Source organism: Corythoichthys intestinalis, chromosome 17 (assembly GCF_030265065.1).
Source record: "Corythoichthys intestinalis isolate RoL2023-P3 chromosome 17, ASM3026506v1, whole genome shotgun sequence".
Lineage (NCBI taxonomy): Eukaryota > Metazoa > Chordata > Actinopteri > Syngnathiformes > Syngnathidae > Corythoichthys > Corythoichthys intestinalis.
Window position 1 is genome coordinate 38,310,739 of NC_080411.1, and position 23,526 is coordinate 38,334,264.

Genomic DNA, 23,526 nt, shown 5'->3' on the forward strand with positions numbered 1-23,526 from the left:
GACGAGGCTTCCCCCTGGGGTGACAGCCATGCACACCAATTTGATGTAGAGTGCGGCGTATGGTCTGAGCACTAACAGGCGACCCACCACCTCTTCAATCTCTGCAGCCATACTGACAGCACTCCTGTAACGAGTCACATGACATTTTGGAGGGAAAATGACAAGCAGTACTCAATTTGGACATTTAGGGATGTCCATTTTTTCATAGGGGTGTACTCACTTTTGTTGCCAGGGGTTTAGATATTAATGGCTATATTTTGAGTTATTTTGAGGAGAAAATAAATTAACTATTATATAAGCTGTACAAAGACTTCTTTTCGTTGTGTCAATGTTTCATTTTGTCAGTATTGTCCCATGAAAAGATAAACTTAAATATCTGCAGAAATGTGAGGAGTGTACCGTATTTTTTGGACTATAAGTTGCACCTGAGTATAAGTCGCACCAACTATAAAACGTCCAACAAAGAGGAAAAAAACATATATAAGTCGCACAGGAGTATTAAGTCGCATTTTTGGGGGAAATTTACTTGATAAAATCCAACACATAGAACAGATATGTCATCTTGAAAGGCAATTTAAAATAAAAAAATATTCAAAATACAATAGAGAACAACATGCTGAATCAGTGTACAGTATGATAATGTTACATGATGCATGAACAACTAAATGCGAACGTGGCCGGTATGTTAACGTAAAATAGCTATTAAGAGTTATTCAGATAACTATAGCATAAAGACCAAACCATAAGTGTCACTCAAAAACACCAAAATAACACGTGAAATTATAAAATAATGTGTTAATAATTTCACAGATAATTCGCTCCCGAGTATAAGTCGCACCCCCAGCCAAACTATGAAAAAAACTGCGACTTATAGTCCGAAAAATACGGTACTCACTTTTGTGATACACTGTATATTAAAGCGATAAGGCATCTTTGATTGAACATCAAGTAAAATTTAAGTAACATGAGACCCGGCCGAGTATCCCATTTTCTAGAAATCAAAATACGGCCACCCTACTATTGACCTCTCATTTTAATAGTAAATGGGCAATAACTAATCGTAGTGTAATAAACTTGGCCCTCTTTGAACCATTTACAAAACTGAATCGGTGCTTCTTTTTCCATCCAAACGATAGCAGGTAACTTGATGAGTTTGATGCTCCTTTGTGATAGAGACTGAGACCCTCAGAAAAAATGAAATGCATCCATCCATGAAAGTGATGCACAAACAAGTTCCGCCTTTCCTCCATCTTTATTAGTCACATATTCAAAACAAGAAGTTTACCACTACACATTAATTTGATGCACATTGAATTCAAAGTGTGTAACAGAGGTCACACACATGCACTACACACACAAGATAATATCCTTACAGCACATAAACACAATATACACTTAGAAACCACTTGACAGGGTATGGTACAGTAAATGCCACCAGTATGAATCCTCACTTTACACATCTTAACTAGAGCTTATGGTGAAAAATCTGCTATACAGAGAAAGAAGTTGCTAAAATGGACTTAAAATGATTATTTTTTTAAGGGGATGAAAATTTTCCATCACAATCTAGTTGAGTGGTAAAATGATGATGTTATATCACGTTGTAACCCTGAAGCTTTCCACGACATTGCATCATACCACTTAAGCTTCTTCGGTTCACTTCCTTCACCAGAGAATGTTTTCATTTTTTTGGATGACTGATCTCGCTCACTTGTTACTTACTCTTCAGCTCTTCCTCTTTGCCTCTGTTTTCTCACCTTCTCTCCCCCTGAGAGGCTGACAAAAACAGCTTTTTTCCAAACCCTTGAGCATGCGCGAGAGAAAATCTAAGATGAAGATCTCAATGCTCTCTGGAGCTACAGCGGATATAAAAAGTTGACACACCCCTGTTCAAATGCTGTATTTTTGGGATAGCAAAAAATGAGATGAAGATGAATATTTCAGAGGTATTTGTCACATGCACATAACGGCTAGTACTGGGCAGAAAATCTGCATCCTTTGCACCCTCTCTAAACTTTTATTTTTATCACTTTTGACTGGACTGTCCTTGTCCAGTTCTGGGAATTGACATAGTTGTGAAATATTTTTTCTATTTGAAGGTGTATTAAATTGTTAATTCTTGGTACTCTGCAGTTGGCACCTATGAACAATAAGATTCTTGACATGGTTGCTGTCTATTTACATTACAAAAAAGCCTAACATTTGAACAGGAGTGCAGACATTTTATTCACCGTACTGATCTCAAGGACAGTCTGATGAGCTCCCAGATGACTTTTTTCCCTCTCCTCTAAATTGAGAAGAATCTCGTGAAAAGCTTTGACACTTGTCTTTACAGGTGTGTATCACTGTTAGAAGCTTTCTGACAGCACCAATGAAACCAGCCAAGACATCGAGGGAGGAGCCAAGGACGCAAGGGAGACTGGAAGGGTACTTAAATGAGATTGCAATTTAAAACCTATTCACAAACACTTTAGTAATATCATGGTATTCACGAATATACTCATCTTAGTGCATAAAACGGTATGAAACAAAAAATGCTGAGACAAAATTTCCGTATTATGAGGATTATTTGCAAAAAGAAAAACCACCATAGTGCTGGGTTGATCTTGTAGCCAGAAATAGCAATGAAGTCATTGCATGTGATGCGAACGTGTCACAGGATTATGGCAAGCATTAATCAAAGGCCTTTTAGCTTCTTTTATGTGCTTCCTTATGCCAGAAAAGATGGGAAGGCCTAGAGTAGGAGCAATGTGTGTGGATAGCAGTCCTTCAAATCTATGTTATTCTCACTATCGATGCGTAACTAAAATGTACTTGTAATTATGGAGAGAAGTTAGTAAATTTGTTTTAACTCAGAAACTCAACACAACTCAGTACCAGGTAGGCATTCAGGCAGTCACATGCATCACAAGAGACAAGATAGGGCAAGATATTAGCCTTACACAAATGCATTGATATAAATACTGAACATCTCAGGATTTTTTTCTACCACTCAGACTAAAAGCAAGTGGAATGAAGTGAAGTGGTAACTAGGGAAGCATGATAAAACTGAGCATCTGAACATATATTTCCATGACAGGAACTTAAGCAGACTCCACTGCTCATAATTGCGTTTAAGTGAGGGCTGTTAATTTGAAGAGTACTCAAATCTATAGGTGGGAAGGGTTATGTATTCACTGATCTGTGCGTTCATCACATACAATGACAATGTCAATTCATGCTCGCAAGGACTCGAGAGTTATATTTTGTCTATAATTGGACACTGCCATGGAGGAAAATTTAACAACTCCTTTTTACATTAATGTGCCCTAATAAGTGCCACTAAGCTTTAATATTTTTCTTAAGGATTGATGACCTTTGTGATAAGGACTGACCAAGTTGTCCCATTCAACTCCATATCAGAAGGAGCAATAGGAGCCAAAGGAATGGCAGACGGCATGGAGTAAATATGTTTGGAAGAGGATCAGGGCCACTGAAGAAAGAAAAAAAGGTGAAAATTCTGACTTTAAAGTCAGAATTCTGCAATTAAATGTTGAATTTTCAAAATTCTGACTTTAAAGTGAGAATTCTGACTTTATTCTCAGAATTCTGACTTTATTCACAGAAGTCTCACTTATTATTCTGACTTTACAGTGAGAACACAGCACTCTTACTTAGACTTCTGTGAATAGTCAGTTCTTTATTCTCATAATACTGACTTTATTCACAGAATTCTCACTTTAAAGCAGAATACTAAGTCAGAATTCTGAGAATAAAGTCAGAATACATACTTTATTCTCATAATTCTTACTTTCTTCACAGAATTCTCACTTTGAAGTCAGAATTCTAAGTGAGAATTCTGTGAAGAAAGTCAGAATTCTGAGAATAAAGTCAGAATTCTCACTTTAAAGTCAGAATCTTGACCATCTTATTTTTTTCCTTCAGTGTCCCTAATCCCTTTTCGTAAATATGGAATTAAACGACAACTTTTTAACAGCAGTCGCTAACAAGTATATTCACAGATGTCAATCGAAATGATATAGCTAGAAATAAAAAGAAAAGTATCCTAAAATTTCAACACAATGAACAAAACCTAATTTGCCGGCATAATAAAGGCTAACATATAATAAACTGCATAAATAGCAATGCATGCTGGGACCACTAATGGCACCAACTCTGACAAAGGAGGTAAACAAACAATTAGGAATGACTAGAAGTTACAAATATCAAATTAAAATGACTACGAAGGAAATTAGAATGTAAACCTTGTGTTTCAGGCAATAAATATATAATCAAGCAAGTTCCTTCATAAGTATCACTGTGGGAGATAAAATAACATTTTATACACTTAGAAACTTAAATTTAAAGTTTGTTCTGTTGTAACATCTGATCGCTTCTAAAAATGATTTGGTTGCTTATAAGTCTTTAATCTAAGCCTCATTCTACATAATTTTTGAAATAAAACTTGCCCACAGTGATTGCTTCTTAACAGTGGATCCATACTAATCAAGTAGATGGACGTTAAAGTGATCTATGCAAAAAAATATAGGGCTTGGTAGTACTGATCCCATTCAAACCATAAAGCGGTGCTCCTTGCCATCATGCGCCATTAGGATAATATTCCGGTTGGAGGTCCAGATGAGGCGCGCAAGCTTCAAGTGGTTCTGGGAGCCAGGAGATGCTGGCTGGACTGGAGGCACCTGGTAGGTCTTAATGCAACGAAGCTGTGGGGCCGAGTTCAACATCCCGATACTGCCCAGCAGACTGGTGTTCATCTAAATAGGGCAATTTCACAAGATTATCTACTAAAATCTACCATTTTTCTGTCCACCTGCCTCAATAGTTGAAGGTTTGTGTATATTTTGTGTGCATTTTTATTACACTAGTAAAAGAAAGAAAGCCTTACAAAAAAAAAAAAAAAAAAATTAAAATAATCTTTTTGTATCCAATCTTGGCTATTTTAGCTGAATTATTGTTCATTTTAATTCTTATTTTAATCTAAAGTTGGTTAAAACTATTAAACCTATAGCCAGGCTAACTATATAATGTTTAAGTTGAAAACACATTTAGTAAAATATGCTATATAATAGGGATGTCCTGATCCGATCACGTGATCGGAAATAGGGCTGATCGTGCCATGTTTTAGAAGAACGGAATAAGGTGAAAAGGATCGAGTTTCCAATTAGAAAAATATATTTATGTTTTTCTGCTTCATGCTCGTACAGCCTCTCACTCTCCCTCCTGCTGCATTAATTGGTCAGCAGTGCCCTGGAGTTGGCTATTTAAAGTTAACGATGATGGACAGGGGTGTAGCTTTGATCTTGCCAGAGAAACTTGGTACCTTTACCATCAAAGGCGACATGTGTCAATCATCATTTAACTTGTTAAATACTAGCAGTAGTGTGCTGTGGCAACACATTGTGTTATTGAGAGGCAGCATGGATTTGAGTGGTCTCAATGAAGCATTTAATAAAGACAAGCATTTTTCTACGTTATTCTTGTTTAAAAATGATTCACATTATGAAGGTGGCAGTAACGTGTTTAAGGTACTTTTTTTTTTTAAACAACACTTTTGTCAGTATGAGATCAGGACTCGGTATCGGCAGATTCTCAAAATCAGGTGACTCGGACTCAGGTGCAAAAATATGCAATCGGGACATCCCTATTATATATACTGTGGTTTGAAAAAGTATCGGAACCTTTAAGATTTCTCACATTTCTGCATAAAATCTCCATCAAATGTGATCTGATCTAAATCACACAGATGAAAAAAAATGCTTTAACTAAAACCACCTAAACATTTATAGGTTTTCATATTTTAATGAGAATGGAATGCAAAAAATGACAGAAGGGGGAAAAATAAGTAAGTGAACAATCACATTTAATATTTTGTGGCTCCCCCTTTGGCAGCAATAACTTCACCCAGACGCTTCCTGTAGCTGCAGATCAGTCGGGCACATCGATCAGGACTAATCTTGGCCCATTCTTGTCTACAAAACTGCTGTAGTTCACTTAGATTACTGGGATGTCTGGCATGCATCGTTGTCTTTAGATCATGCCACAGCATCTCAATCGGGTTCAAGTCTGGACTTTGACTTGTCCACTTCAGAGCATGTATTTTTTTCTTCTGAAACCATTCTGAAGATGATTTACTTCTGTGTTTTGGATCATTGTCATGTTGCAGCATCCATCATCTTTTTAGCTTCAACTGTCTGACAGACGACTTCAGGTTTTCCTGCGAAACATCCCGATAAACCTTTTAATTCATTCTTCCATTAATGATTGCAAGTAGTCAGGGTACTGAGGCAGCAAAACAGCTCCAAATCATGATGCTCCCTCCACAATGCTTCACGGTGGGGATGAGGTGTCAATGTTGGTGAGCTGTTCCATTTTTCCTCCACACATGATGTTGTGTGTTACTCCCAAACAATTCAACTTCTGTTTCATCAGTCCACAAAATATTTTGCCAAAACTTCTGTGGAGTGTCCTAGTGCCTTTTTGCAAACACTAAACGAAGAACAATGTTTTTTTTTTTAGACAGCAGTGGCTTCCTCCGTGGAGTCCTCCCAAGAACAGCATTCTTGGTGATAATTTTACATATAGTTGATGTGTGCAAAGACATATTGGACTGTGCCAATGATTTCTGTGAGTCTTTAGCAGACACTCTTGGCTTCTCTTTTACACCTCTGAGTATTCTGCGCTGATCTCTTGGCGTCAACTTTGGTGGACGGCCACTCCTTGGGGGAGAAGCAACAGTGCCAACCTCTCTGCATTTGTAGACAACTTCTCTGACTGTCGATTGATGCACATCCAGACTTTTAGAGATGGTTTTATATCCTTTCCCAGCTTTATAGAAATCAACAATCCATGATCGCAGGTCTTCAGACAGCTATTTTGACCGAGCCATGATGCACATCAGATAATGCTTCTCATCAAGAAGATTCTTACAAGGTGTGTGTTTATAGTGGGCAGGGCAGCTTTAAACCTTTCATCAGTGATTGGGCACACACCTGACTTAAATTGTTTGGTAAAAATTGGTTTCAATTGCTCTTTAAGTCTCCTTAGGCGGAGGGTTCACTTACTTCTGTCATTGTTTACATGCTAGCCTCATCAAAATATAAAAAACCTATAAATGTTTGGGTGGTTTTAAGTTAAAGCAGACACTGTTTTTACATCTGTGTGGTTTTGACAAAGATCAGATCACATTTGATAGTGATTTAATGCAGAAATGTGAGAAATTCCAAAAGGTTCAGATACTTTTTCATACCACTGTAGATGTCAACTATATTGGAGGCTTTTATTAGTTGACTTTTTGTCACAACATAAAACTAAATTATTTTTACAGTGAATAACAGAAATATTCCTGTTTTTTGTCATATATATAAATTTATACAATACAAAATGTTTTATAAACAGCTTTCAGAGATCTAATTTTTGGGCATTCGTTCAATTATTTGACCTTTTTCTCTGCGGGTAGAGAATTAGAAAACTATGTGTGCACACTCTTTACCTGCCAAAAGGAGATATGACTGTCAGCATTCGAATACGTTGCCAGATACCGGCCATCAGGGGCAAATGAGACTGCTGTGATTGGGCCCTTATGACCATGAATGTTCTAGATTAAAAAAAAAAAAAATAGAGAACAAGTCACGGTTAGGAATGTTATGATAAAACAGATGTGTTAACCAAATTCTATCACATTCCCAAAAATACTCTTATATTAGGGCGGGACCTATTTGTTCCATAGTTCCACTGTTCCATAGTCAAAGTGTCAAATTGCCAAATTTCTACAATACTCTGAATTGTAACAAAAAATTCTCATTAATTTCTTTGGGTTTTGGATGCTGTCACACCATGTTAAGGTCACAGTTGAATAAATTCCATTTTGTGATAATAAAGATGAAACAGTGTTGGTCCTTGTTGAAATTTCATTGAAACGAAGCAGAAAATCTCAGGCATTTCTCTTGACAGTAAGTGTTTGGTTGAAGCAAGGTAATTCCATCAGGTGAGAGCTAGCTTCAGGTCCAACAGATGCTCCCGTCGCCACCAAAATTTACAGGAAAGAATAATAGAAAAGCTGCACTGTGTGTAACCAAATAAAGTGTGCCACCAGATGAAGGGTGCATAACACAATAAAAGGCCCCGCAGAAATCTCTATCCCCACCCTGCCTGTTACTGGGATTAGAAACGCTCACCACTAGATGAGATTAAGGCATGTCGCCTCTGGCGCCCAAAACCCTGAAATTATAGCCCATCTGTGGCTATTACAGAATAGAATATAATACCATGATGAAATGAAAATCTTATATTTTTACTTGGTTCTCCCCCTCATATTAGATCCCAGTCAAGTTGGCGGCATTATTTGATTCCTACCCCCCAACCTTCCAAACCAGTTTTGTTCATACCAAACACCCTTAACCACAGCCCCCCTATCTTTTCATGTTTCAGTCCTAGATTTCACAATAATTGTTAAAATAATGGTTTGGATAAATAAATCAGACAATCAAAAGAGTAGTCCAAAAAATGTCAAGCCATTTGCAGCACTTTGTACTTCAATGCACCTGACAAATGTGTGTGTGTCTCCAACCGTAGCTAGCGAGTCACTGCATTGCCATCTGCCACCACTTTGATGAGCTTCTGTGACCAGGCTTTTGTCAGCTCCGTTACTCTGCATTTTGTGTGCATGTTTGTGTCCGGCTGCTGCTTTAAAAGATTAATCCAAGTTTATTTCCTGTGCTTTCTCTCTTTCAGCATGTTTTTGCTGGGGAAAAAAAGCCTTCCTTATAGTTAGCCCCTCTGTGAGGTGTTTCAGGATAATTGCTAAGCATTGTCATTCACACTAAAATGACACCAGGTTCAATAGACGGATCGAAGAGGAACATTAGGTCCTTCAGAACAATGTTATTTTTTTAGCCTTTTTTAGAATGACAGTTTCGCCGGAATCCTTGATCTATCATTGGATGAGAATTATTACTATTTATAGGTCTTTAATGATTATTGTCATCGTCTTCAAATAATTGTGTGATGGACAAGCTTTTTTTTTTAAATACAGTGGTAACTCTACATACCAAGTTTATTCGTTCCAGGACCTTGTTTGTAAATTGAAATGGTTCTATGTCGAGCAGGATTTTCCCATAAGAATACATTATAATTCCATTGATTTGTTCCACAGCCCGAAAACCTACACTAAATCCTTAAAATATGTTGCTGGTACTATAGCAGATAGCAATTACACAGAGCAAAACAAATAAATTATGAATACAAATTGAAGTAATAATATAATAATACTTGTAATAATGTAGGAATCGGGTTCTTATGTGGCGAATGTGTTTTGCGTAGTATACCTGAGCGTGCAGCATGGCTGACTTGGCAAAGTGGAAAAGGACATTTTACTTTCACTTTGTTCAGCTGTGGCAGACTGTAGGCATGCTGTGTTGCACAAGTTCTGAAATGCTAAAAAACCTGACGTAGCTGGCGATTTTTTTGGCGATTTCTTGCTACAATAATAATTGTCATCTAAACTTATAATGACTGGCGAACGGAGGTCAGAGGAGGACCGTCGAGATCGTGGACATTCTACGGCCGTATTGTCGAGCCAGTTCATAAAGGTAATAAAAAAAAATAAGTATTTGGTCACCTACAAACAAGCAAGATTTCTGGCTGTCAAAGAGGTCTAACTTCTTCTAACGAGGTCTAACGAGGCTCCACTCGAGTGGCCTAGCCAGTCTCAAGATCTCAACTCCATAGAAAATCTTTGGAGGGAGTTGAAAGTCTGTGTTGCCCAACGACAGCCCCAAAACATCACTGCTCTAGAGGAGATCTGCATGGAGGAATGGGCCAAAATACCAGCAACAGTGTGTGAAAAGCTTGTGAAGAGTTACAGAAAACGTTTGGCCTCCGTTATTGCCAACAAAGGCTACATAACAAAGTATTGAGATGAACTTTTGGTATTGACCAACTACTTATTTTCCACCATGATTTGCAAATAAATTCTTTAAAAATTAAAAACAATGTGATTTTCTGTTTTTTTTCTCTCCCATATTCTGTCTCTCATGGTTGAGGTTTACCCATGTTGACAATTACAGGCCTCTCTAATATTTTCAAGTGGGAGAACTTGCACAATTACTGGTTGACTAAATACTTATTTGCCCCACTGTATACAGAGGTGGGTAGAGAAGCCAAAAATTGTACTCAAGAGTGGCGTCACTTCAAAATAATATTACTCAAGTACAAGTAAAAGTAGTTAAAAAAAAAAAAAAATGCACTCATGTACAAGTAAAATTATGAATCGATGAAAAAAACAACTCAAGTACGGAATAATTCTTCTCATCTTATTTACATCTTAATTTTAAAATGATAGCACTTTTCCCCCTCAGCATCACGTCATCTCAATAAACTGTTTTTATTATTATACTATAACCTATTAGATGACCATATTAGGCCAAAAATATGCCAGAATCATCAAAGTCCGACTGAAAAAATAGAAATGAAAATCACCCATCCCAAGCGCATGACAGTCCTCTGGTGGATAAAAACATGTCTCTCCATGAAACTAAAACTCGCTGTGCTTTTCCTTGGTCCATTGGTGCCAAATAAAAACTAGGTGAGAGTTTGAAATCTGCACTTTTATTTTTGACGGCAGCAGTGTTGTTTTCGTCAAAGATGACAACAACGAAAATATTTCGTCAACAACCACTTTTTTTCATGACGATGACGAGATGATAACAAGCGAAAAACGTGTTTTGGGAGACTAAAACATAACGAGACACATGCCAATTTTCGTCTGACGAGATGAAAATAAGCAGTAGTTTCCGTCACATGTTTGACACAATGTGTGACATTTTATATGTAGTTCGCCTGCATCTTAGCAGTATCTGGTTGTGTCACTCATGATGTGCTGTGCACCGCAACCCTTTCCCGACTCACCAGTGTGTTGTCTCCAGTTTCCATGAAGGCTTGCACACACGGTAAGATTTGTTTTCTTCGCGAGACAGAATGTGCAATATGGCTTTAACCTTTAAAGGTCTGTGCTGAGTAATCATCACATACTAAATGTAACTCGTAGCGTTAGCGTAGTATTTGCATTCATAATAGACTAACGCTAAAGGCGAGCATCTTCTTAAACTGAAATATTTTTTTTTTTACATACAGTTCGCGGCATCCAGGTAGGTATAATAAATTGAAAATACTGTAATGTAGTTTTTCCAGCTGAGAATGTTGTTCTTTTAGATAGACGTTACAATATGTGCTTGTCTGTCAGTGTTCATTCAAAATAGTTGGAACAACTTATTTTTGTGGTAAATGTTTTTAATTTTACAGAAACAAACATTTTTAATGAACGTCTGCTAAAACTAGACTTAACTATTCTTGAGTTGTCGTGATCAAAAACTAGACCAAGACACATTTTGAGAAGACTAAAATATGACTAAGACTAATAAGTATTATTATCCAAGAGACAAAAAATAAAAGGGCTTCCAAAAACAACACTGGATGGCAGCGCTCTATCTGAAATACTTTAATTTTACTTTTACGTTTTAATGACGCCATTTGTTGTGATATTAAAACACCGACGTGACCATAAGACTGGACAGAAAAGCTTGTCTTGTGCGTGGTGATGTATCTGTATTGTTACGTCTAATTGGTAAAACAGTCATGTGATTATTGTTGCTGCACCTGATTGGTGAGACTGGGGGAGCCACTGTGCTGGTAAAAATAAAGAGAGAAAAAAAAGTAGCGACTCTCGTGTCGCCCTAAGTAGCGGAACAAGTGTCGCGTTTCTTCTTCACAAATCCACTCGGGTAAAAGTAAAACGTATATCATAGAAACTTACCGTAATGTTCACACTATGAGGTGCACCTGACTATATGCCGCTACTCACCAAATTTGGCACGAAAACGGCATTTGTTCATAGATAACCCGCAGCTGTCCTCACTGTATTTCGGGATATTTACAACCAAATATATTAACCGGTAACACTTTATTTGACAGCGGCATCATACTACTGTCATAAGACCAAATGAACCACCATGAAGCGTTTAACCAACGGGCTGCAAAGCTTCATTGCTTCAAGAAGCTTCATTTGGCCATCAAAGCTCCCTTGGGGGAGACAGTCAACCTCTGCTGTCAACACCACTGTTGTCCAACATGCCTCCTAGCATGCATTGCAGCGCTACAGATGTAAATAACAATCAATATTCATGTTCTGTGCTCAGTATTTCTTCAGTTACTGTTCCAGTTGTTTTATCAATTGCTAGTTATGGTATTTGGTAACACTTGATTTGACAGTGGTGCCATATATCTGTCATTAGACAATCATAGTTATTGTTAGGAATCCTGCCTCCTGAGCCCTGCTCCTCCTTGTGTGTGTGTGTGGGTGCGTGTCTTGATTGCAGTTTTGGACAGATGGGTGAGCCTGGGACCAGGTGCAGGTGATCGTCGTTAACAGCCTACTTAAACCAGTGCCTGGCCTCACCTCATCGCCAGATCAACAACTCAGCTCAAAGAGTTGGTGACTCCAGCCTCAGTCAAAAGACCTGAAAAATACTATTAAGCAAATTTTTCTTTTATTCCCTAGATCCTGTGATACTTGCCTGCCTGAACACCTGCTTGCCCGTCTGCTCATCTATCGCAAAGACTCACCTGACTATTTCAACACCTTCTGCCAAACCTGCCAATAAAGTGTTGTCACTGCCAGTTTTGCCTGTCATCTCTGCGCTTGGGTCCCCTGCTCAATCAGAACCACAACAGTTATGACATGACACTGTCACGTGCATTTATGAATGCTTATAACAGATGTAATTTAGTGCTATCAAGCAAATTATCTCACTTTTGAATGGATGTAAAAGATCCATGCTGGACATACAGTGGGGCAAATAAGTATTTAGTCAACCACCATTTGTGCACGTTCTCCTACTTGAAAAGATTAAAAAGGCCTGTAATTGTCAACATGGGTAAACCTCAACTATGAGAGAATGTGGAAAAAAACAGAAAATCACATTATTTGATTGTTAAAGAATTTATGTCAAAATCAGAGTGGAAAATAAGTATTTGGTCACCTACAAACAAGCAAGATTTCTGGCTGTCAAAGAGGTCTAACTTCTTCTAATGAGTCTAACGAGGTCTAACGAGGCTCCACTCGTTACCTGTATTAATGGCACCTGTTTTAATTCTTTATCGGTATGAAAGACACCTGTCCACAACCTCAGTCAGTCACACTACAAATTACACTGTGGCCAAGACCAAAGAGCTGTCGAAGGATACCAGAGACAAAATTGTAGACCTGCACCAGGCTGGGAAGACTGAATCTGCAATAGGTAAAACGCTTGGTGTAAAGAAATCAACTGTGGGAGCAATTATTAGAAAATGGAAGAGATACAAGACCACTGATAATCTCCCTCGATCTGGGGCTGCATGCAAGATCTCACCCAGTGGCGTCAAAATGATTATGGTCAGATAAAACCAAAATAGAACTTTTTGGTAGAAACACAGGTTCTCGTGTTTGGAAGAGAAAGAATACTGAATTGCATCCGAAGAACACCATACCCACTGTGAAGCATGGGGGTGGAAACATCATGCTTTGGGGCTGTGTTTCTGCAAAGGGACAAGGACGACTGATCTGTGTAAAGGAAAGAATGAATGGGGCCATGTATCGAGAGATTTTGAGTGAAAATCTCCTTCCATCAGCAAGGGTATTGAAGATGAGACGTGGCTGGGTCTTTCAGCATGACAATGATCCCAAACACACAGCCAGGGCAACAAAGGAGTGGCCTTGTAAGAAGCATTTCAAGGTCCTGGAGTGGCCTACCCAGTCTCCAGATCTCAACCCCATAGAAAATCTGTGGAGGGAGTTGAAAGTCTGTGTTGCCCAACGACAGCCCCAAAACATCACTGATCTAGAGGAGATCTGCATGGAGGAATGGGCCAAAATACCAGCAACAGTGTGTGAAAAGCTTGTGAAGAGTTAGAGAAAATGTTTGGCCTCCGTTATTGCCAACAAAGGGTACATAACAAAGTATTGAGATGAACTTTTGGTATTGACCAAGTACTTATTTTCCACCATGATTTGCAAATAAATTCTTTAAAAATCAAACAATGTGATTTTCTGGGTTGTTTTTCCGCACTCTGTCTCTCATGGTTGAGGTTTACCCATGTTGACAATTACAGGCCTCTCTAATATTTTCAAGTGGGAGAACTTGCACAATTAGTGGTTAACTAAATACTTATATGCTCTACTGTAAATGGAGTTAGTGACATAATTTGCCGGATGACACTCAATGACATAAGCATTCAGTTATGCCCATGATAGTGTAATGTCATAATTATAACTGTCTTATTTCAGTTATGACGCCGCTGTCTAATAAAGTGTTACCTATTAATTCAAATAAATCAACAAATAAGCCGCACTGTACTACAAGCCGCAGGATTCACAATGAAGGAAAAAAGTAGCGACTTATAGTCTAAAAATTACAGTACTCTAATCAATGTAATGGAGTAAATGTAATGTGTTACTACCCAACTCTGAAAATATGTCACCATTTTATAAAGGAACTAACGGGGTTGGAACCAAAAATTTCCACCACACCAATCCACTAGAATAGTGTCTATGTTAATCCAATGGCTGCCATTGAGGACAGTCGACTTTCAATTCATTTTGACAGAGACAAGGTCCAATGAACATGTCAGAGTCAAAATGATCTGGACGTCTATCATTGTCAATGGCAGGCAATGATTTAAGAACGATACTTATTTGTTTAAAAGAATGTTACAATAAGATAGTGTCGCTGTATATCTTTAAAGAAATGTCACAGTCTGTGACAGTGCAGAAATTAACATTGTATATTATTCCTTTTAAAAATAGCTTGTTTTTCTCTTTAATAGTTGCATCATAGAATATTGTAATTGATTTCCTGACCCATGTATTGAGAATCACTATATTGTGAGATGATCGTTATCATAAGCGTAGTTTGCGTATCGTATCAAGAGGTTCCCACGGCTCCTTTCAAATGTACCTGACATTTTGCAGTGCGAACATCGTAGAGGGCCACTGAACCTTGACGAGCTCCGACAGCAATGCGATGACTACGGTCACAGTAACCCACCATGTAGAACCTGAAGACCAATAATATTACATGAACACTCTGGAAGTGACATTAAATTTCATATGTAGGAGTTAGTTTACTCCAATACCATCTTACTTGCAAATAGCAGGAAAACACTCTTGCAGTCCTTTCTTCTTTACCAGAGAACCTTCAATACAGTACATGATGATATCCATCACCTAGTGGTGAGAATACAATGTCAGGTATAATACTTTTTTTGGATGAGCTTTGTGCTTTTCTATAATAGAATATCTATAAAATTGGATATAGTCCTTAACCTTGAACTACAATCAAGTCATTTTAAGATGAATATCAAGGTTTAAAAATTGGAAACTTAACATGACTGACTGATTACCTCGACAAGCAAATCTACAACGTCTCCAGGCATCTTCTCAATTAAAATGTCAATCACTCTCAATATTTCAGTCTTTGCTCGGGCAAGAGTGGTTGTGTGAACGTTTTGTTGTGATTGAGAGTTAGCCTGGGCAGCATTGTATCGATGGACCTGCGAAGTTAATAAAATAAAAATAAAATGTCTTTGAACAGAATAACATATTATGACATTGCAGAAAGAGAAGCGATCTCTAATCCAAGGCTAATAATAAGTACTGATAATTTATAATTCTGTTATATATTTTTTTTTCAAAAATGAACATATTTCTGTGAAAATATTCAGCTATTTTGGAAACATTTGGTCTCACCTCTCTTGCAATGGTGGTGATGAACGCAGGTGGCCGGGCAGTTGCAATAAGCGAGAGGGCGTGTCGAGCTGAGCGAGCTGAATCAGCTGGTGGGTTGAGTGGCAATCCCATAGTAATACTGCAGATGGCACGCAAGAAGAACAGAAGTTTTGTTGAAAGTATTAGTACTGTAGTATTATCAGTAGTATCAGAATTCATTTTTATCGTTGAGATTCAGCAGACGAAAGGCAAACACACTAGTGTTGCACAGATCTTTTTTTTTTTTTTTTTTTTTTAGCTCCCAATACCGATTCAGACAACCAACCATGCTGATGCTGTATTAATCTTTTTATTATTTTTTTATTTTTTATTTTTTTTAATGTACAGTCGTTCTTTTTGTTTTTATTTTTCAACTAAATTACTGCAAACTCACTTAATACAGTACAGTAATTGCTATTATGGCTTGGTCAAACACTGCTTAACTCATTGTCTGCCAATAACGGCGCAACGCGTCCAATCAATTTGAAGTGTTCGCTGCCACACTCCCACTACGAATGTATTGGACATTTACTAGTGAAAAAATCATGGAAATCCCCAGCAGAAGGATGCTCGGATGCTACACGACTGGACATCTATTATCATCTTGGGAAGGTCGACAAGTGCACCTTCTTTTAATGCAATGTTCATAACTGGTGGCCATCTTGGGTAAAGCCACCAGTGGTTGGAAACTAGATCTATAAAAGTAAATATTGCACAACATCGGCATGTTATTTCTTAGTACTTTTTTTTAGTGCAAGGTCTTAAGACCACTCAACATTGTCCGTCTGAATAACTTATCAAATATACATAATTGAGAAAACGTCTTCGTCTGGGGAAAAACAAAAATAAAAAACGGAGCCTTCCTACAGGTAAAACATTACTGTTTTTGTCCACAAGCACAGCTAAAGTCAACAAAAAAAAAAAAATTTTTACCTGGACTATTATTAATGTATGATTATCAAAAAATATCTGCATAGGCTGCAAATAAAAGTATTTTTAAATAAATAACGTAGAAATAAAATCAATACATTTTAAATAAATGCAAGTCATCAACCAATCAAACATGCATTTGACTGGAAAAATGGACAAGCACATTCAGCAACAGGAAAGACACGATGAGACGAGACTTAAAAAAAAAAAAAACGGTGTTCTGCCAAAATGTGCTACACCAGTGAAACGTGGGGCAAATTTGACACCCAAAGTACCACCGTGCGCTTGCAGCGTGTTTTGTTTAGTAGCATACAGACAGAACACACTAAAGATGCCTGAAGAAGATACTTAAACGTAGTAATATCAAGTAAGGGTGGTTTAAATATGCTACGTGACTAATGTGTTCAACAGATCACCAATCTGCTTTAAAGCTACTACAAGAAAACACAATGCTTACAAGTATGAGAGGGAAACGCATGCAAAAAGTATTTTGAGGCAATGAAAAGGTAATAAGGACTCAATAAAAACACAAATAGTTAGTAGGACGTCTTGCTGCATAGAAGGAATTGGAGTAACCCGGTAGTGTTCGTCTAGTGACAGTGACAATCTACGCTGAGCTTCTATTGCGTGCATAAAACACGGCGCCCTTCGTAGGTCAAAACATGTACTAAATTATAAGGATTTTTAAATCAATGGCAATATTTTATGTGTTTCTAATAAATCATTTTAGTAAAAAGAGAACAATTGCTGCCTATAAGAGCCTATAAGTCCCTAAGTCAGAGGTTCCCTTTAAAAGCTGGTGGGGACAATTTGAGCATCCTGAAAAGTTAGATAGTTACGTCCCTGCCGTCCTTATGCAAACCTACACCCTTGCTTTATTGCCATATATAACCCTACCCCAAAATAGAGAATAAGAAATGACAAGAGAAGCTAAAGTGAGCGAGAGAGAGAGTGCAAGAGAGAGCGAGAGACTTACAAATATATGAAGTGAAGAGATTAGTGAACAGCTTATAATGTCAAGGCTGAGTCAATGGAAGCCATTCACCAGACAACAGCATAATGGACTCCCACAATGCAACAGGAGTTAGACACACACAACACATGCGGACACTCTTACAGCTGGCCCCTCACTCCTGCAAGTGTATATGTGTGACAGAGGGAGGGCGAGCAAGGCCACCTTGTTAACAAATGAGTAAGGGAGGAGAGAACGTGCGCCAGCGAAAGAAAGAGGGAGGAGGGGGTGACTTGCATGATTCATCTCCTCTGATTACAAATCACAGCCACAGATTAACACGGGTAATATATTAGCAATAAATCAGCAATCCTGAAATGTTTCATTTCATTTATAGTGTCGGCTGTAATTGGAAACAGTCACAACGTTGATATAAGGCAGCAGTTCAAGGAGCTAATTGCACTGAAAACCAATGAGGTTAATGACCAACATTAGGTACATGTAATTGAATAATCTGAATTATTGGCATTATTGGTAATCACCTCCCACATACACATACACACACTTAATGTCGATTTCATTATGACTTTAGTCTAAGCCATTTAATTCTTTAGTAATTTTCAAATGTCAGTGTGTTTCATATTTCTGTTTAGTCTGTTTTACACCTTTACCTTACACTTTCTCGAAAGTTTTTTATAAAAAAAAAAAAAAAAATTTAACAAACACATTGGGTAAAGTGGCAGTGTGTAGACCAGTGGCCTGGTATTGAAAATGTGTAAAATGTGCAAGTCTTTGACAACGGGGGCTTTTCCCATTCTGTAAGTATTGAAAAAAGGATTATCACTCTCACTCACACACTCACACAAGATGCTCTGTAAAGAGTGTATTGATGACTAGTAGTGTGCAACAGGGACAAAGAGCCTCACTGTGATTCAGCTGCATGGAAATACAAGCTTCGGTGCGCACGTGCACTTTCTTTCAGCCAGTTGTACATTCAACTCCTGATACATTGCCTTCTCCTTTCCCCAACTTAAACTGCAGGGATGGTGACAGTAATTAAAGCGGGTACACTCGGAACAGGTGGCAAGTGCCCACATGATTAGGGATGTCCCGATCGCATGTTTTTGCACCCGAGTCAGAGTCACCTGATTTTGAGAATCTGCCGATACAGTCCCGATCCAATACCGAAAAATGTTCCAAACCTGTTACTGTCCCACTGTGCCGTCTTCATAATGTGAATTATTTTTAAAGAAGGATAACGTAGAAAAATTCTTGTCTTTATTAAATGCCTCATTGAGCGAGTCTACTTGGATACACTTATGGCTTGACGTTCATGCTGCTGAGAACAGCTGCTCACTTACACAATGAGTTGCCACAGCACAATTATGCAAGTTTAACATAACATTTAACTTTGATTGTAGAGCCACCATGCTTCTCTGGCAAGATCAAAGCTACTAACCTGTCAATCATCGTGAATTTTAAGTACCAAACGCAAGCTGGACAGTTTGGCTGCACTGCTTAGCAGGAGGGAGCGTGAAAGGCTGTCGCGCTGTACGAGCATGAACCAGAGAAAACAAATATTAGGGCTGTCTTTTACTTTTTTTAAAAAAAAACTAATCTTGCTATCAAGGCCAGATAAATAAATTAAAAAAAAAGAACGGGATTAAAGTTGTAATATTGCTATGAGAAAAAAAAAAGGTGCATTATTAAATAGGGGTAAAGTAGCTGTGAGCCGCTACGCATTTTACATACATGTACCTTCGCTGGGAGCTATGACGAAGCATTAGTACAAATTCTTCTATTGATTATAATTTGTTGCAGATGAGGCACACTATTAAGGATTGTAATCGGTTATTTGGATAACCAATTCTAAAACACAAGATGCACTCAATATTTTTGATTTTAACGGAGGCGGCAATGCGCCAAGTAAAGTACGTAGCTGCTTATTCAGCTAAATTAGCCCCTAATACGCTGTCGTACGACCCACATAAGGGCAACTTCAATAAAAAAATGTTGTTTTATGGACTTAAGATCCGCCAGCTTATTGTCTCCTGTCGTCTTCCAAAATTATACTTGGGTGACGGCGCTTCAGGTGTTCATTCACGGCCGACGTGCTGCTGTGGTATGCAAGCTTGGTGTACAGTGTACCCTCCCTTGTTTCGTTGAAATAAATCCATGCTTTGGTCACTCTTGTGCCGCTTTCCCACTTGAATCCCGAGCATCCGCCATTCCCAACTTTCCACGCATATGCAATATTTTCTTTTAACTCTTTTTTAACCATCGACAGGATGGTGTGCCCTCCAATGCATCTATGTCATCGATGACGTCCACTACATCGACTAGTCAGGACAGCTCTAATAATTATGATTTTTTTTTTAAAATTAAAAACCTGATCCTTTTAACCCGATCCAGATCCTCTGAAAAATGGCGCGATTGGCCCAATTCCGATCACGTGATCAGCTCGGGAAATCCCTACACATGATCCTGTTTAAGGGATAAATACAGCATTCCACAGTTTTTTTTATGAAACACAAATAGTGGGAAGTGGATGCATCATTTTGTTTAATTGAACAAATACTTTTGACTCATTCTTAATCCATTTCCCTGAGAATGATGGTGTAGATTTCCTCCCAGGTTCTCTACAAGTATGAGTGTAAATGGTTGTTTGTCTCTGTGATCTCGCCCTGTCATTGATTGGCAACAGTTCGGGGTAAAACAGAACTCTCATCCAATGATAAATCCAGGATTCCAGCAAAACTGTCATCCTAACAAAGCTAAAAATTTGTTAGAAAATAAGCACCACTAAATGGACAAAGAATCATCTACAAATAGTATTGCAATGGTATAATTAAAAAAATGCATACCAACACACCTGTTTATTTGTTCACATCCTGACTTTTTAAGGTGTCATCACTTTGAAATGTGATCGATAAATTGAATTGTTTCTGCACACACACACAACCCTGCACACCCACACTAGCTCACACCCAACAGGCAGCAGACATATCCATACTCATTAAACCAGACAAGTGCGTCTCGGGTTTCCAGCCCTAACAAAATCAGTTCTTGAAGAACGACGCATTTTCTGACAAACTTAGTTTTTTCATGTATGATGCATAACACATAAAAGGACATCAGCCCTGCGAACAGTTTTTCTTCCCTAACTGAAAATGTCATTCATTTCACCATTTCTTATCATTTATCCTGTTTGGGGTTGATGTGAAGTGGAGCCCAGAAGGAGAAAACCAGAATACCTGGAGAAACCTGCTTTCTTTCAACCATTAATAAATTGACACCTCAACCCTACCTGTAAAAAAGGAATAGTTAAGTAAAAGTGTGCTAGGACTCACTTGGCCAGCTGCTTCTCTGCATCAGCACAAAGCTCCAGCAGTCCCATAAGCACTGCGGACACATCCATGTAGGGCTCCCACACGGTGAAACCTCGGCCGATCAGATCGATGGCAGTGCGGCGGATTGTACTGTGTGGTGGCAGCTTTGGGCTGGGGGGCTGCAGCAGCAGGAAGGTCAGAGCCTTACCTAAGATAATGGAATAAAATGTATTTTACTGTTATTTCACCACTGAATCTTGCAATAAAGGCAGCGACTAATTATACATGACTTCTGTAAAAACACGTCCGCCTCAAAGTAAGGAGGTTCTGGTGAGATTCTTGATTCCGGCTTCCCTGCGTAGTTCATATCATCTCCCCTGCTCGTGGGTTTTCTCCTCATAGTGGTTATATGCATATTGAGCTACTTGAACACAAGTGACGTGCATTCAGGGGAGGCAGAGCCTCACCTGTCAGTCATGAAAAAATAAAAATGTAATATATAGTACATTTTTAATTTTTGTCATCTTGTATGTATTAATAAACAGTACCGTATTTTTCGGACTACAAGTCGCACCGGAGTATAAGTCGCACCAGCCATAAAATGCCCAACGAAGAGAAAAAAAAAATATATAAGTCGCACCGGAGTATAAATCACATTTTTGGGGGAAATTTACTTAAATCCAATACATAGAACAGACATGTCATTTTGAAGGGCAATTTAATATAAAAATACAATAGAGAACAACATGCTGAATAAGTGTACAGTGCACAGTGCATGAACAACGAAATCCGAATATACTGTCCTCACCAGGACACTACGGCTCGGTCCTGGCTATTCAGCGGGCTAAACTCCCAAATGACGATGCTGGACGTCCGTATAATTTGATGAATCGATTTCGTCCTCGATACCAAACAGGTTCGCATCGACGTAAATTAATGATGATTAGGTGACATGACACAAACAGTTAGCATGCGTTCACTAGCATTAGCGCATCGTTCAAACAACCACACAACTGGCTCTAAGCGTCTGATCGCGGGTGGAAAACACACAACAACAACAGAAAAGATGATACACACAGGCGTTGCCTCTGTAGAGATATTTTACAAGCATAAACAATGAACGTAGGTTCGCAGCCGTGTTTTTCTCTCGCTAACTCGCCCACTCAGTCAGAGCTACGTAGCTGTCCATCTTCTTCTGGCGTGTGAGCGCTCCTCTTCACGTAAACAAGTGCAAGTGCGCCCTCACGTGGGCGTGAAAGCGCCACAAACTAAAAGCATGCATTTCAATATAAAAAAGTCTATAGTACCATTGAACACACATTGCCAAAGGCAGAACGCGAACGTGGCCATAGCTGTTAAGTTATTCAGATAACTATAGCATAAAGAACATGCTAACAAGTTTACCAAACCTTCAGTGTCACTCCAAAACACCAAAATAACATGTGAAATTATATCATAATGTGTTAATGATTTCACACATAATAAATAATAAATAGTGTGTTCCTGTCCCTCGATATACTGGACTGTCTCAGGAAATTAGAATACACAATATTCTAATTTCCTGAGACAGTCAGGAAATTAGAATATTGTGTATTCTAATTTCCTGAGACAGTCAGGAAATTAGAATATTGTGTATTCTAATTTCCTGAGACAGTCAGGAAATTAGAATATTGTGTATTCTAATTTCCTGAGACAGTCCTGTATATATACACAGGACTGTCTCAAAAAATTAGAATATTGTGTATTCTAATTTTCTGAGACAGTCCAGTATAACAAAACACTCTGACAATAGGCCTTGTATTTCCATAATCTGGTTAATGTATGAAATGTTTTTCTGAAATGTTTTTAAATCTTGTGGATTAATTATAAAACGGCTGTAAATAATTCACTCTGTGAGGCAAAAAATACGCCTGACTCACAGCAGAGGGCGCTTTTCATGGGCGTAATATGAGCCTGTGAACTAATGCACTCTTCTTCGATCTCTAACTTGCTTGTATTATATTTACAATCGTTCAAAGAGGAAGATTATATTTCCAACTCCAATATATTTGCCAATCTGGATTTTTAATCAAAGCAAGAGGTTATTATTAAAGGAACGGCAACACCGGAGCTGCGAGGTGTACTTCTCTCGCTCTTTTCATGTGTTACACGCGAAAAAACTGTAGGTGTTCTGCGGGAAACTTTTCTGCTTCCCCTGTCTTCTGTTTTCAACGAGTGGCAGTGTCTGGACACAAAAAAATTAAAACACACCGTTGGAAGAGGTCTACTCTAGGACAGTGTTTATCCTGGGCAATGATCTTTGTTGAGACAGACTTTTAACCCACTGTGAAGTATGGGGGTGGGTCAGTGATGCTGTGGGGCTGTTTCGCTTCCAAAGGCCCAGGGAACCTGGCATCATGAATGCTTTGAAATACAAGGACATTTTAAATCAAAATCTGTTGCCCTCTGCCCGAAAGCTGAAGATGGGTCGTCACTGGGTCATTCAGCAAGACAATGACCCTAAACATATGGCCAAATCT

At 38.4% G+C, this 23,526-nt stretch overlaps 1 protein-coding gene across 2 annotated transcripts in view; it reads right to left on the reverse strand.

Moving 5' to 3' along the window:
- Nucleotides 1–1,233: 1,233 nt before the first annotated feature.
- Nucleotides 1,234–23,526, reverse strand: part of LOC130905186 (WD repeat-containing protein 7) — a 129,062-nt gene continuing 106,769 nt past the window's right edge. For both annotated transcript variants that reach the window (XM_057818320.1, XM_057818319.1), the window contains 7 exons: nucleotides 21,029–21,215; nucleotides 15,779–15,896; nucleotides 15,433–15,582; nucleotides 15,174–15,256; nucleotides 14,988–15,087; nucleotides 7,490–7,594; nucleotides 1,234–4,754 (listed from right to left, as the gene is read on the reverse strand). In XM_057818320.1, the coding sequence (XP_057674303.1) occupies nucleotides 4,551–4,754; nucleotides 7,490–7,594; nucleotides 14,988–15,087; nucleotides 15,174–15,256; nucleotides 15,433–15,582; nucleotides 15,779–15,896; nucleotides 21,029–21,215 (947 nt within the window). In that variant the 3' untranslated portion in view covers nucleotides 1,234–4,550. The remainder of the gene's footprint in view (nucleotides 4,755–7,489; nucleotides 7,595–14,987; nucleotides 15,088–15,173; nucleotides 15,257–15,432; nucleotides 15,583–15,778; nucleotides 15,897–21,028; nucleotides 21,216–23,526) is intronic.